Source organism: Chrysemys picta, chromosome 3, assembly GCF_011386835.1.
Source record: "Chrysemys picta bellii isolate R12L10 chromosome 3, ASM1138683v2, whole genome shotgun sequence".
NCBI classification, from domain to species: Eukaryota; Metazoa; Chordata; order Testudines; family Emydidae; genus Chrysemys; species Chrysemys picta.
The window spans coordinates 206,107,086-206,120,705 of record NC_088793.1 but is presented as its reverse complement, the minus strand read 5'-3'; the positions used below and the strand labels follow the sequence as shown (position 1 = coordinate 206,120,705).

The 13,620-nt window shown below is 45.8% G+C and overlaps 1 protein-coding gene across 1 annotated transcript in view; it reads left to right on the top strand.

Annotated features, from left to right (window-relative positions):
- The window catches only part of TTBK1 (tau tubulin kinase 1), a 144,411-nt gene that overhangs the window by 27,142 nt on the left and 103,649 nt on the right, over positions 1-13,620 (top strand). The window contains exon 2 of the mRNA XM_065589857.1: positions 2,785-2,943. Within this exon, the coding sequence (XP_065445929.1) occupies positions 2,836-2,943 (108 nt within the window). The 5' untranslated portion in view covers positions 2,785-2,835. The remainder of the gene's footprint in view (positions 1-2,784; positions 2,944-13,620) is intronic.

Sequence of the window (13,620 nt, the reverse complement as noted above, 5' to 3'; positions counted from 1 at the left end):
ACTAGAGTAAATGGTGGATTCCCTGTAACTTGAAGTTTTTAAATCAAGATTTGAGGACGTCAGAAACTCAGGTTATGGGTCTATTACAGCAGTGGCCGGGTGAGGGTCTGTGGCCTGCAATGTGCAGGAGGTCAGACTAGATGATTATGATGGTCGCTTCTGGCCTTAAACTCTGCGAGTCTGAGACTACAGGTTTCAGAGTGGTAGCCGTGTTAGTCTGTATCAGCAAAAACAACGAGGCGTCCTTGTGGCACCTTAGAGACTAACGCATTCATTTGGGCATAAGCTTTCATGGGCTAAAGCCCACTTGGCCCAATGACTATTTAAATATTTATCCACCTCCTCCAGCTGGATTTTGAATGGGAACTGATCTGGTAGGCCGCCTCTGAGCATGCCTACTGGATCTGGCCCCACATGCAACTTCAGCGGCCAAATGCCGACCTTTCCCCAGTTCATGAACCGCTCTGGGGCTTAGGCGGGAGATAGGTATCTGGCAGTCTAGAGTGACCCAGCAGTGCACATGCCTAGAGGCAGAGGGAACTTTTATCCTGAACTTAGGCCTCAAGTAACTTTAGGCACCCACAGGTTTTATCAGGAGTTTTGTGGATCGCAGTGGAGCCAAAACTGGGATTGAGGCATCTAAACCCCAGACTTAGGTGCCTATGTCTGGGGTTTAGACACGTAAGTAGCTTTGTGAATCCCACCCCTACTCCCTTCCCATTGTTCTGTGTTGGTGCCACCGTTCCAAGGCCCAGAGCCTCAGCTCCCTTTGCACTCCCTGAGTGCAGGGCCCGCAGTGTACTGTGCCTGTCTCCTGTAAGTTGTGCTGCTGCCCGATCATGCCCCTTATAAGGGCTGCAGGAGGGATCCTCTCTCTTGTGCCGCTCTAAGAGATGTGCAGCGAATAAGGGAAGGGTGCCGCAGGCATCACTCAGCCCCTGGGGTGCATACCGGGCCACGTTCAGACCTGGAGTAACTTCATTCAGTCCAGTTGAGGTACAGCAACTCCGCATTAGGCTCACACACGGCAGCACTCCCAGACATGCAGGCTGGGGAGAAGGAGCCTGGGATGGAGCCCAGACTGCCTCCAGCAGTGCAGAGCACTTCATCCATGCAGCAGGCCTCTTGCTGGTTCTCATTGAACAGAACTGAAACTTGGCCTGATGTCCACTGCCCTTTCCTGGATGTTGGAAGAGCTGCTGCCCCATAGTTGACTCTTCATGGGTCCCTGCATCGATGAGAAATTCCACATCCCTTTGGCAGCATGTTCTTCTGCTACACTTTTAAAATATTTATTTTGCCTCTCTCCTCTGTTTAACGATTGGTTTGTATTCTAGCTTATAGCATTAGGTTGAATGGTTTGCATTCTCCTTTTCCAGTGGCATACAGTTGCCCTCTTTTTCTCCTAATCCTTTCCTGCGTTCCTTGCATGTATTGTCTCTTTGTTTTAGAGCACGACTCTCTCTCTCCTTTGAGATGCTAGTTGCGTTTTTATTTGGTGATCCTTCACGTGGTATCTTCCCATCCTGCCCACTTTGTGGCACTAACTCCATCTGTGGAACTCACATGTGCAGGTCAGACCACAGGTCTGAGCCTTCCAGCTGCGCTTAGGGAACGACCACCTCTTTTCTCCGATACACAGCTCACTATATTCTGATCATTATGCCAGCCTGAAGAAGTCTAATGGTCGAATGACCGACTCTAACCTTATTTTCTTATTCAGCATGTATGTTGTTAACTGTATTTGATCTCTGCAGAAGAACTTGTTTTATATCCAGAAAGGGCATATGGGCTCTATACCTGGGAAAACAGGGCAGAGCTACCAAGAAAACTGTGAATCAAAGGATGGTGGGCTCTGGGCTAGCTCTGAGGCCAGAAAATAGCCTATAGCGGCTGGTGAGATAACCTCGAAGGTTCCTTTAAAAGAGCAAGGTTAGCACTGATATGAAGCCGAGAGTCACCTTTATGGAGGGATTCTAACCAAAAATTCAAGAACAAAACTGGCTACAGAATCAGGTAATCCCAAACTCATGGATGCGTGAGAGCACCTCGCCCCGGAGACAGGGAGAGAAAGGAGGGGAAAGGAAAGTCAATATTGTATCTGTCTCTGTGCTTGAATTGAACATTTTTTAGCAAGGCTTATGTGTTACAAGGACTAATCTATACGTGGCTGAAACCCCTTCTAACTGTCCCCTTCTTCTCTGCCTGGCTGTTAGCGGTGTTTGTGACCCTGGCACTGTAGAGGCCGCCCTAGTCCCCTGTGGCTTCCAGAGCATAGTACCTGGCAAGTCTTGGTGATGGGAGTGTTGTATACAGTCAGCTGGAAACCAAAATAACAGAAAATGAATCAGCTGCTCTGTTAAAGCAAGATCTTTTTTTTTTTTTTTTGCCTGGTACAATTACGGCTCTTTCTTCGTTGTTCCCACCCTGATACTCAGGCTGTATGCAAGGATTTGGCATTGGCCCATCTTTGAGTTGCTGGCTATGAGGCCCCAGAGCACTGGGACCCTGCATGGTGTAGCCAGTAACTTGTCATCTCTTCAGTTGGTGCTGCGGACTTGGGGCATGGTTGCTTCTGCCAGGTTTGTGCATGGAGAGAGCTGAGGAGTTTGTAAAGCAGGCTGTTGCTTGCTGCGCTCCGAGGTGAGTTTGCCTTCTTCCCAGAGATGCTCTTTTCTGATTGGCTCTAAACCAGAGCCGCTGAGATGTAGTTTCACCAGCATCAACCACCTGCAATGACCTGCACTAACTCTTTCCTTTTCTCCCTTTTGTTTTTCTTCCCAGATAAATGGCTCATTTAAATTGGGAGCTACTAAAATACTTTCTGGCTGGCAAATGCAGTGCCTAGTAGCAGCTATCAGGGAGGAACCAAACATGAGTGGGGGAGGGGAACAGGTCGACATTCTGCCGGCCAACTACGTGGTCAAGGACCGTTGGAAAGTGGTGAGTAGCTCTGACTCTGAATTTCCATTACTGGCCCAAAAGGCTCTTCTCTGTGATGGGGAAAAAGTGCTTCTTGCTGGTCCCAGGACTGATCAGAGGGCACTGACTGGGGGAATCTGGATCAGGGCATGTCAATCAGACAATGAAAGAAGGTGGTAAATATTACACCAGTTTTTTGAGACGGCTGATGTTTTAGAAGAGCAAACCTGCCAGGGATTTCTGGGTAGGATGAACTGCTGCAGGTGACCTGATTAGCAAAGCTCTCAAACTCTGAGATGCTACATTGCCAGTTTTCAAGTCCTTGCTCTAGAGCCCAGAGGTACTAGACTGTTTCAATCGAACGTTTGTAATCCATGTTTTAACACTGACAAACACAATGTCTTTTACCCTAACCCCGTCCTCAGAAACCGCAGACCCAATATAGGTGAAACTTTCCAAAATCAGGCAGCTGAAGGTAGACCTTCGGCAAGGAAAATGTTGCCTTGAACACTTTAAGTTTGGCAAAGTTATAAGCAGCTGAACACAGGGTCTCATAATGAAAAGTGTCCTTCAGCCTTAACCATGGACATTGCTACCAGCTCTGCCTATAATAAAGGAATGAGCCGAGGAAGTTGCACTGTCTGTCAGCAGTGATTGACTCTGACTGGTGTAGAAATAATAATACTCAGCGTTTACATGCTTTACTCACACTAATCCTCACAACAATCCTTTGAGGTTAGTAAATATTACCTCCAGTTTACCATTCAGGAAACTGAGGCTGAAGGAAGGGAAGTGCCTTCCTCAAAGCCATAGAAGGAGGTGGTGGGAAAGTTGGAGCTTCTGATTCTCAGCTCTGGGCTCAAAGCGCTGGACCACACCCAAGCTGACTTGTGCACTGAGGGCAGGTTTATTTTGGCAGCTTTGCCAGCACTAGTAAAGCACCTAGCACAATGGGGCTCTGATCTCACGTGGGACCTCTGGGCACTACCATAATATGAAATACAAATTAAATGGGCTGGAGCCAGTGTTGTGAATGTGGCTTTATTTTGAGGTTCTGGTCATATACTTTTCTAGTTTGCTGGAAGAAGTGTAATTAGTAGTTGTCCTTGCTTTTCCTCCGCATTGTTTACTACTGCTTCAGAACATCCCATCTACAGGTTAGGGCACTGGTAATTGATGATCTCCATGTGTCCTGTGTCCTGAGGCAGCTGGTAGGCAGATGGCATGTGCCACAAGGTTTCGCTATGCCTAGTCACTGGCAAGTGAGTGAACTGGTTTAATGTCTTTTGTAAAGCTCTTCTGTCTGTGTATTACTTCTGGTTAGACCATGACACCAAGATACATAGTGTGACAGAATCTTGCTGCTTTTTATGATTACTGTTTGGAGGGGAGGAAAGAATACTTTAAAAAGAATGTGAAGGGCAGCATGGCATTCCTGCTATTCAAAGGAATGCATTCAAAGTTATCTTGCTGTGGGCTGTGTTGGGGCACTAGCTTCTCTAAGTCCTTTCCGAGGCCTAGTGCACCCAAATAGTGCACTGGTTTAGCTAAAATCAGTTTTTAATCTGATGTAGTTAGGCTGGTGCAGCCCCTTGCATGGATGAACTTAAATTGGTTTACAACTGGTTTATAGCTGGGCTTGGAAGGATTAAATTTGTATTGATAAAATGTTGATAAACCTCAATTTCACTGTATAGCCACAAACTGACAAAATATTTCCATTGATAATTGAAATTTACAAATAAGCAAAAAAAGAGAAAAATGCTGCTTAAGAACTGAGTTTGATTTAAGGATATTGACTTAGTATGTTTTGACATGTGATATTGACAATTGGTGTTTTAATGGTTATAAAGCTTTAACATTTTGAATATCAACAACTACTGTCATTAAATAATTGTCTGACCTCCCCTCTATAATTTCCTGCAACTGCGAAAACTTAAATGGATAAGAATAGAGGGGAAATGCTTAAACCTCATAATTTTGGGTGAATTTGAAAATTTGAATAGATAAAAATTGAAAAAAATGCTTAAAAATAAACTGATATTATCCATCAAAACTATTCAAAAAATCAGATTCTGCCAAACCTTCCTATCGTGATTTGGTGCTACATTAATATAGGTCAGTTGTAAACCGAGTTAAGACTGAGTAAATGTCACCTTGGAGCGTGATGCAGAGATAAAATTTCTAGACACCATCAATGACTCCTTCTTGGAACAGCTAGTCCTGGAACTCACAAAGGGAGAGGCAGTTCTAGTTTTAGTCCTAAATGGAGCACAAGATCTGGTCCAAGAGCTGAACCACTCAGTAATAGTGACCGTAACATAGCGGGAGTAATACGAAGCCCCTCCCGAAAAAACCGAACTGCAGTAATATTTAACTTCAAAAGGGGAACGACACAAAATGAGGGGTTATTTAAAAACACCATAATAGAGGCTCAGACTAAATGTGTACCCCAAATCAGAAACAAACAATAAGAGGACTAAAAGAATGCCACCATGGCTAAACGGCAGAGTAATGGAGGCTGTGAGAGGCAAAAAGGCATCTTTAAAAATTTGGAAGACACATCCTAATGAGGATAATAGGAAGGTGCCTCACCAAAGGCTCTAAGGAAACTAGGTGACCATAGGATAAGAGTGAAGTTTCTCTCATGTAACTGGTTAAAAGATTAGAAACAAAGGGTGGGGATAAATGGTCAGTTTTCACAATTAAATGGAGGGGTCCCCCAAAGATCTGTACCGGGACCTGTGCTGTGCAACATATTCATTATCTGGAACAGGGAGTGAACAGAGAAGTGGCAAAATTGGAGATGATACAAAATTATTCAAGATAGTTAAGTTCAAAGCTGACTGAAGAGTTACAAAGGGATCTCACAAAACTGGGTGACTGGGCAACAAAACAGCAGATGGAAATTTAACACTGATAAGTGCAGTGTAAGGCACGTTGGGAAAAATAATTCCAACTACACATATATAATGATAGATTTTAAATTAGCTGTTACCACCCAAGAAGGAGATCTTGGATTCACTGTGGATAGTTCTCTGAAAACTTCAACTCAGTACACCACAGCAGTCAAAGAGATAAACAGGATGTTAGGAACTATTAGGAAAGAGATAGCAAACATCATAATGCCAGTATATAAATCCCTGGTGCGCCCACACCCTGAATACTGTATCCAGTTCTGGTCGCCCAGCTCAGACAGGATAAAGTAAAATTGGAAAAGACAGTGGGGAGACAGCATGAGCAGGTGAAAAAGTGATCAGCACTAGGACAGCATGGCAAGGAATGCGGCAAGTTTGACCATTTTAGCAGTGTGTGCAGGGTCCCAGAAAGATTCAGTCGGACTTGTACAAGAGGGGAGGGGAGGGGAGGGCATGTCAAACAGCATAAAGTGACATACACTGGATATCTGCTCACAGCAGAGGGACTGAAAGCAGATCCCAGCAGAGACATGCCAGCTCCAGTGGATGTGAAAGGGGCGCAGCACTTCACAGGAAGGAGACATTTTCTGTCTGTGTTCTGTCACCGCTGGCTGCGGAAACCCGAACCCAGATGTCTGCTCGCAAGGCAGGATGTGTTGTAGGACTGGGCAGACCCCCCCAACGGCAAGCACTGGCACACAGAAACAAATGATAATGGTTGCTCCTGCCCTGATGTACTATTGTGGTTATCCTCACCCTGGCACTAGCACCTGCTGCAGCTGTGAGACAGCAGCACCGAACGCTATCCTCGGGAGAGAGACGGCCAATGGGAGGGCAGCTCAAGCGGGGGTGGGCTTAGAATCCACCCGAAGGGGCAAATGAGGAAGAGAAGAAGCGAGATGCTGAGCTAACGGATGAACCGGACCCTGGGTAGGAGGGGAAGTGATAGAATAAAAGTAGGGGACTGAGAAATGAGCACGAGAAAAAGAAGGAAAACAGGAAAGGTTTCAGATCGGAAGAAGCAGAAAAAAAGTAGACCTGGGTATGTGAGCAGACACTATTAGAGAAGGGAAGTAGAGGGAAATAAAATCTACAGATGTACCGGAGAGAGGGTATCAAAGGAAAAAAATGAAAGGAAATCAAATTGGTGAAAAAGGGAGCTGATCAGAAAGCTGTGTTAGAGGACAACAGATCCTGAAAATAGTAAACAAGAAGCCCACCCCCAAAGGACCTAAGCAGAGAGAATGACTATTTGGACATCTATTGATGGAATACAGTTCAAAGATGCCTAATGGACAGGTGAGGGCCCACTTGATGAGGAAACCCACTTGTGGATAAACTCAGTGAAAAGAGATACAGCCCCAGAAACATTGACTCAAAGGAGCACTTCAGGCTGAAGAGAAGCAAAGGACAGGACAGCAAGAGTGGCACTAGACTTCCAGCCAGGAGAGGAAAAGTTGATTCTACTCTGAAGTGGCCCAGTATGTTGTAGCGTGATCCCTCTTGTTCTTGTTAATAACAATGCATTTGATACTAACTGCATAGCGTGTACAAGTTCACAAAAGTGAGTGTGTTGGTATCCTGTAGTTTTATTATTAGAAGTAGTATGTGTTTGGTAATGTTCTATGTTATTTATGCTCCCGGTACAGTGTTGGGGTTTTTCCTTACAAAGTTCTAAAGATTTTAAATCATCCTTTTTTGCTTTGCTTTGCCTTGCCTCTGCCTCTCCTCACAGTTAGCCTAGCCTAGCTGGGTCCCCACACTGCCAGCCAGCAGGCCACTGACACTCTAGTATGATGCATCGGAGAAAGGATTGGGTGTAGGTCTTTGATAGGAGCAGCCGGTTGCTTGATATCACTTTCCCGTAACAAATAGTACACTGTTAATTCCATGTAAGTAACTGACTCCTGTAATACATCCTGGTAATTAACAAATCCTGCTTGTTCTCCTTTGGGCGCTCTGGGCTCCGACCCTAAACATGGGCCTCAAGATGTGACCTGACTCCTGGTGGACTACAAAGCTGAGTGACAACAAAGGCAATGATTGCTGAGGGCCTCTAGGTGTCTTTGACAGGATATGGGGAATGTTGCTTCTGATGTGGGGTGGATAGGATCATCTGCTAGATCAGTGAAGGCATGCCAGAGAGAAAAGCTTTCCAGAAGAGATTCAATGAACCTGGGGAAAAGAGCTGGAAGGATTATGTACAGGATGGGTGAGGCCGTTGCTCAGAGCTTTATGAATAAAAACGAACTCCAGATTTAGGGAACAAATCTAGAAATTATTTAACCTTCCAGGATCCCCTTTGATAGCGCCTGAATCCTCCAGGCAGCATCCAAACCCACCTCTTTGGTTAACTTGAAGCATTAATTGCTCCTTTTAAACATTATACTTTTCTATATAACAAGATTCCAGGAGAGTCACTCTGAAGCCACGAATGTCTGTAGAGTCAGTGTGAAGTGATGGAAATTGCTACGCGCATTGAGAGCTCTTTTTGTTCCGAATATCACCGGATTCAATCACCAGTGGGATTCATGGTCCGTTACTGGGCAGTTTTAAGATCTCAGCCATTTTGACTTTATGAATTGCACACATGCTGAATACAGCTACAGTAAGGCATGTATCAAGGCCATGCCAAGAGTCCTAGATAGCCGAGGTAACTCAGCCAATTGTCATCTTTACTGTACAGATAATTTGCATGCAACAGTTTCATTGGTTGTTTGAGGGAGACTGCACAGATGGGGGATTACTTGACCCAACTGCGACATCCAGGTGACTGTGCAGGCTTTCAGCTACGAGTTATTATTTGTATTATTCTAGTGCCTGGGGCCTAGTAGAGAGCAGGAGTCCATTGTGCCATTTATCTCTGTAGTTAAACCCTTCATGTCTTACCACACGCCACTGCTCTGTTGCACTGGTCTCCTGGTTTTCATTTCTGTGCTTCATGGTAGCTGCCATCTATCATCCTTCAGATTTAACTCTCATATGGTATGTGTGTGTCCAAGTTAATATACTAAAGGTAGGATTTAGTAAAACCCAAGGCATGAAGGTCTTTACACACTTTGTCTGTGGATATGCAGAAAGCCCTTCTCCTGATCATAGGAACGTAGAAATGGCCAGACAGGATCAGACCAGGAGCTCACGTTGGCTAGAGTCTCATCTTTGTCAGTGGTCAGCACCAACTGCTTCAGAGGAAGGTGGAAGAACTATTCAGTAAGTTCCGTGATGGGGTGTCCACCTCGCACAAGCCCTGAGCAGGTTATTGTGGGCCAGAAGGGGCCAGTTAACTTTAGATTCTGCACCTGGAAGGGAAGCAGGGACAGACAGGGTCTAATGTCAGATGCATCCCAGCTGGGGGAGAAACTGGGCTAGGAGTATAGAACAGGACATGAGCACGAGAAGGGGCTTCGGGGGCAGCTCTGCAGTCACTCTCCAGAGAGAAAGGGATTTGGCTAGGGACAAGGAGAAGTTCTGGAGAGGAGAGTAAACCCTGGGATTTAGCCCTGGACTAGAAGCCAAGAGGGGGGAGTAGCCACTGAGAGCGGACGAATCTCAGGCTCGTAATCCCAGAGGTGGGCCAGGAGCTAGAGAAGCGAGGTAGGAAGGAGCCCAGGGAAAACAGCAACAGGATCTGAGATTGAGCATATTGCTAGACACAAGAGCCCTGGGCTGGAACCTGGAGTGGTGGGTGGACCCAGGTTCCCTTCCAGCCCCTGGAAAAGTGGCACTGGACCGGAAGACTGCCTGATGGCATACGGCCAGTCTGTCCAGTGGAACTCTGACACCCTGGAAGGGGAGGACTAAATAGGATGAAGAAAGGAGCATGCGTATCCCAGAGTAAGAGAGGGGCTGCTGTGCAAGCAACAGACAGAAAGGGGCGCTAGATGGGCAGAGAGCTAATCCTCAGACCCAGCCCCAAGGAGGTGTCCCAGCAGTGAGTGTGCCCCATTACAGGTAGTTATGAGACAACCTGCCCCAGGGAAAGCTCCTGCTAACCCTCAATAGTTAGAAGTTGGTTCGTGCCCTGAAATATGAGGGGTTTTTAAATCTTTTCTTCCTGTTAATTTTCGAGTGGTGTTTACTCTGAGAATGCTGGAGATTCTCGATATCCATACCAATGTCCAATCTCCTTTTGAATCCTGCTAGGCTCTTGGTCTCAACGGCATCCTGTGGCAGTGAGTTCCACAGACTTGTTACACATTGCGTGAAAAAGTATTTCCTTTCATCAGTTTTGAATGTGTTACTTTCCTTTTCACTGAAGTTGCCTTTTTCCTGTTCTATGAGACAGCAAGCTCTTTCTATCTCCTGTCCCTCGGCCAGCCATTTCTTTATATACATTTCATCTCTTGTCTATGGTGAACTGTCCCAATGTTTCCAGTTTCTCTTCATATGAGAATTTTCCAGGCCTGACAGCATTCTTGTTGCCCTTCTCTGGACCCCCTCTGATGCTGCTATGTCCTTGCATTTCAGCAGTGAATCAAGATATCCGCTGAAAACTTGTGCAGTTCTCATATTCTGAGTGATACGGTTACAGTGAAACCTCCTTACGATTTCCTTGACTGGCAAGGAATTCACATAAGAACTTAAGCAGAGGAGAGGGGAAGATCTGAAAAAGAGTTTGTGCTTGAGAATGTTGCTTTTGTTAAGTGTAATTAAAACGTTGTCCTCATACACTGATAATTCAAAGTTAGCCGACTTTGACAAACTTTGTTACATAAGCAAACCTGCTAATATGGCGAGCTAATTGCTGGGGACAGCTCAGGAAATCTTTGGGGACATGATGTGCGTGAGAGGAAGAGTCTTTGCAGCCTCTCTGTATGGTGCTAATTATAGAGACAAGGTGGATGAGGTAATATCTTTTATTGGACCTCTGCTGGTGAGAGAGACAAGCTCTCTTTCTAGCCACACAGAGTTCTTTTTCAGGTACTCCCAGCATCACACCTAAATGTAAGGTGGAACAGATTTAGTATAAGTAGTTAGCGCGTATTGTAAGGGGACATTCAAGAGAGTATAGTCTGTTAACACCTCCGCAGTGATAGGACAAAAACAGGGGATTAGTGGGTTACAGATTGTTATAATAAACCGTAAAGCCAGTGTCTCTGTTCAGTCGTCTAGCAGAGTTATGAATTAAGGCCATGTCTACACTGCGTATCATACAGCGGCACAGCTGTGCTGCTACAGAAGTGCAGCGGGAAGGTACGCTGTGTATTCGCTCTCTATTGGCAGGAGAGAGCTCTCCTGCCGACAAAATAGAACGAGGGGCGGTAGTTCTGTCTGCAGGAGAGCGTCTCCCGCCATCCACATTGGCTCTTTCCGTCAGTAAAGCTTTTGTCAGTCAGGGATGTGTTTTTTTTTCACACCCCTGACAGCCAAAAGTTTTTCCGATGAAAGTTCAGTGTAAACCTTAAACTCCCAGGCTTGTCGTTTGAAAGTGTTGTGCAGGTTTCCTTTGAGGATGAGGACTGATAAGTCAGTTATAGAGTGATCGCTCTGTGAAAAGTGTTCACCCGTCGGTGATAGGGCATTTTTGTCTGTTACCATTTTCCTGTGTGAGTTCATTTGAGAGCTTCGTGATTGTCTGGTCCAATAGAAGAAATTACCTCACCCACCTTGTCTCTCTAATATCCTGGGACTGACCCAGCTACACTTGCACTGGTGCTAATTATGTCACGTTCCATGTCTGACGTTCTTCCCCCAGAGCTCTGTCTGCCCCATTGCCCCCTTTCCATGGATTACACACTATCCTCATCACATCCCTCCCTGAAACTCAGCAGAAGTGAGTCAGTAAAGATGTTTCCCTATTTTTTTTTTTTTAACAAGTCCAAACCTGCTGCGCATATGCCTGGCTCAGTGCCCATGTAAACCCTGGCCTCCTTGCCCAGTGGTTTATTCTGCCTCCCTGCTGTTGTGCCTAAATTGAGGTTGTCAGCGTGGGGCAGGGAACATGAGTTTATCTGCACTGTGGTGCTTCCAGCCCACGTCGGGGGCTGTGAAAGAAAGAAAGAACAATGATTATGTGGCTGCAGCCTGCAGCGTTGTGCTGGTAGCTGATGCCTGACTTCTGCTTCAGCAGATGGTCAGGAAGCTGCTTCTCTCTTTATCCTCAGCAAACTTGCTGACTGCAGCCAGAAGCCCTCTTTTGCCTACCAGTCAACTTCTCCATGAGAGACCCTCACCTGTTCGCCCATGCTGTAAGATCTACATGGGAAAAAACTCCCAAGCAAAATGGGAACAGCCACCGTTCTTCTTCTGCAGATCCCTCAGACAGCCTGACCTGGGCTGGTCTGTCTGCAGAACCCAGGCAGGGGGTGAGCTGTCACTGCTGTTCACTATGAGTAACAGGCTGGTTTCACTCTTTCCTCTTTCCCCACCCATCTGCTCGTTGTATTCATCAACGTTGTTAGCTTTCTGGACACCACCCTAATACAAATAATAATTGCACACAGAAAACTGGTCAAAGAGTGTGAAGGTCATAAAGTCAAGCGCTTAAATGTTAGGAAACATCAGCATTGTGCAACCGAATTTGCCCAACTTGGGCATATGTGTCATGATATGGTCTTTAATCATCACTCTAGTATCTGAGGACTTCACAAAGATTAATTGATTTATCTTCCCAACACTGGGGAGATGAAGGGGTGGTGTTATTGAATAAGAAACTGACACACAGAGAGATTAAAGTCAAAAGTGTCCACTAATTTTTGGTGTCCAATTTGAGACCCGTAGGATCTGATTTTTCAGAGTACTTAACATGATGTGTTCGAAGCAGAGCTCTTAGTGAATTCAGTGCAGCTGTGAGTGCTTAGTGTTTCTGCAGATCAAGCCCCAGGGTTTTAAGTCAGACACCCAGAGAATGAGGGACACACAACTAGAGGCCACGTGTGAAACATCGAAGTGACTTTCCCGGCATCACACAGGAACTGTTTGGCATTGGCAAGGATAGACTCCAGTTCTCTAGGGCAGCATTCAATTGCCTTAACCACTTCCTGCAATCCTCTCCCTTCAGTCATTGCACATTTTCCAGCTTCTTCAGCAAATGAAGCTGGGGCCTTAAAGACAACAGCCCTGAATCATCCCCAGAGCAGGTGTGTTCTGTGCACTGAATGAGGCAGGGGTCTTGTGGAAAACAGAGTATGTGATCATGTAACTACAAATGGTATATATTGCACATGTACAAGGGAGCCAAATTAAGGTTACCCAGGCAAACTTAATTCTGACATTGCCTAACTTTTGAGTGTTTGACTTTGCAACCTTAATTTTCTTTCAATATAATTTTCTGTATGTCATTTCCTAGGTTTTAAAAAAGCAAATTCCATCATGTGGAATCATATTACTATCCATGTGGTTCATCAGCAGGGTTGTAACCTTTAGATCCACCACACAGACATATGCCACTTGAGCTAATGATGGAACTGGAGCAATGGTAGGTTGTCATCCTCTGCGCATACCAGCCATTCGAGAGGGATGGGATACATGCTTTGCCCGTGGGGTTCACAGATATTTGCTGATAGCGGAGGAATGGTGAGATTCAGGAACCCTGGGTTCCATTCCAGGCTCTGTAAGGGAGTGTGCTTTGCTGGTCACAGACTCTTCTGCCCGTTCGCCCCCAAAGCCTGTGCCAGTCCTGTCTTTTTACCCCTGGCTTCTCATGCGAGACTCTCCATCCCTAGCTCTTGATTCCCTTCTCCTTGCCCAGACAGTCCTAGTCTTCCCGTACCAGCTCCCAGTCCCCTCCTGCTCTGTTTTATAGTCCTAGTCTCCCCCTGCTCCTTGTCTAAACCTACTC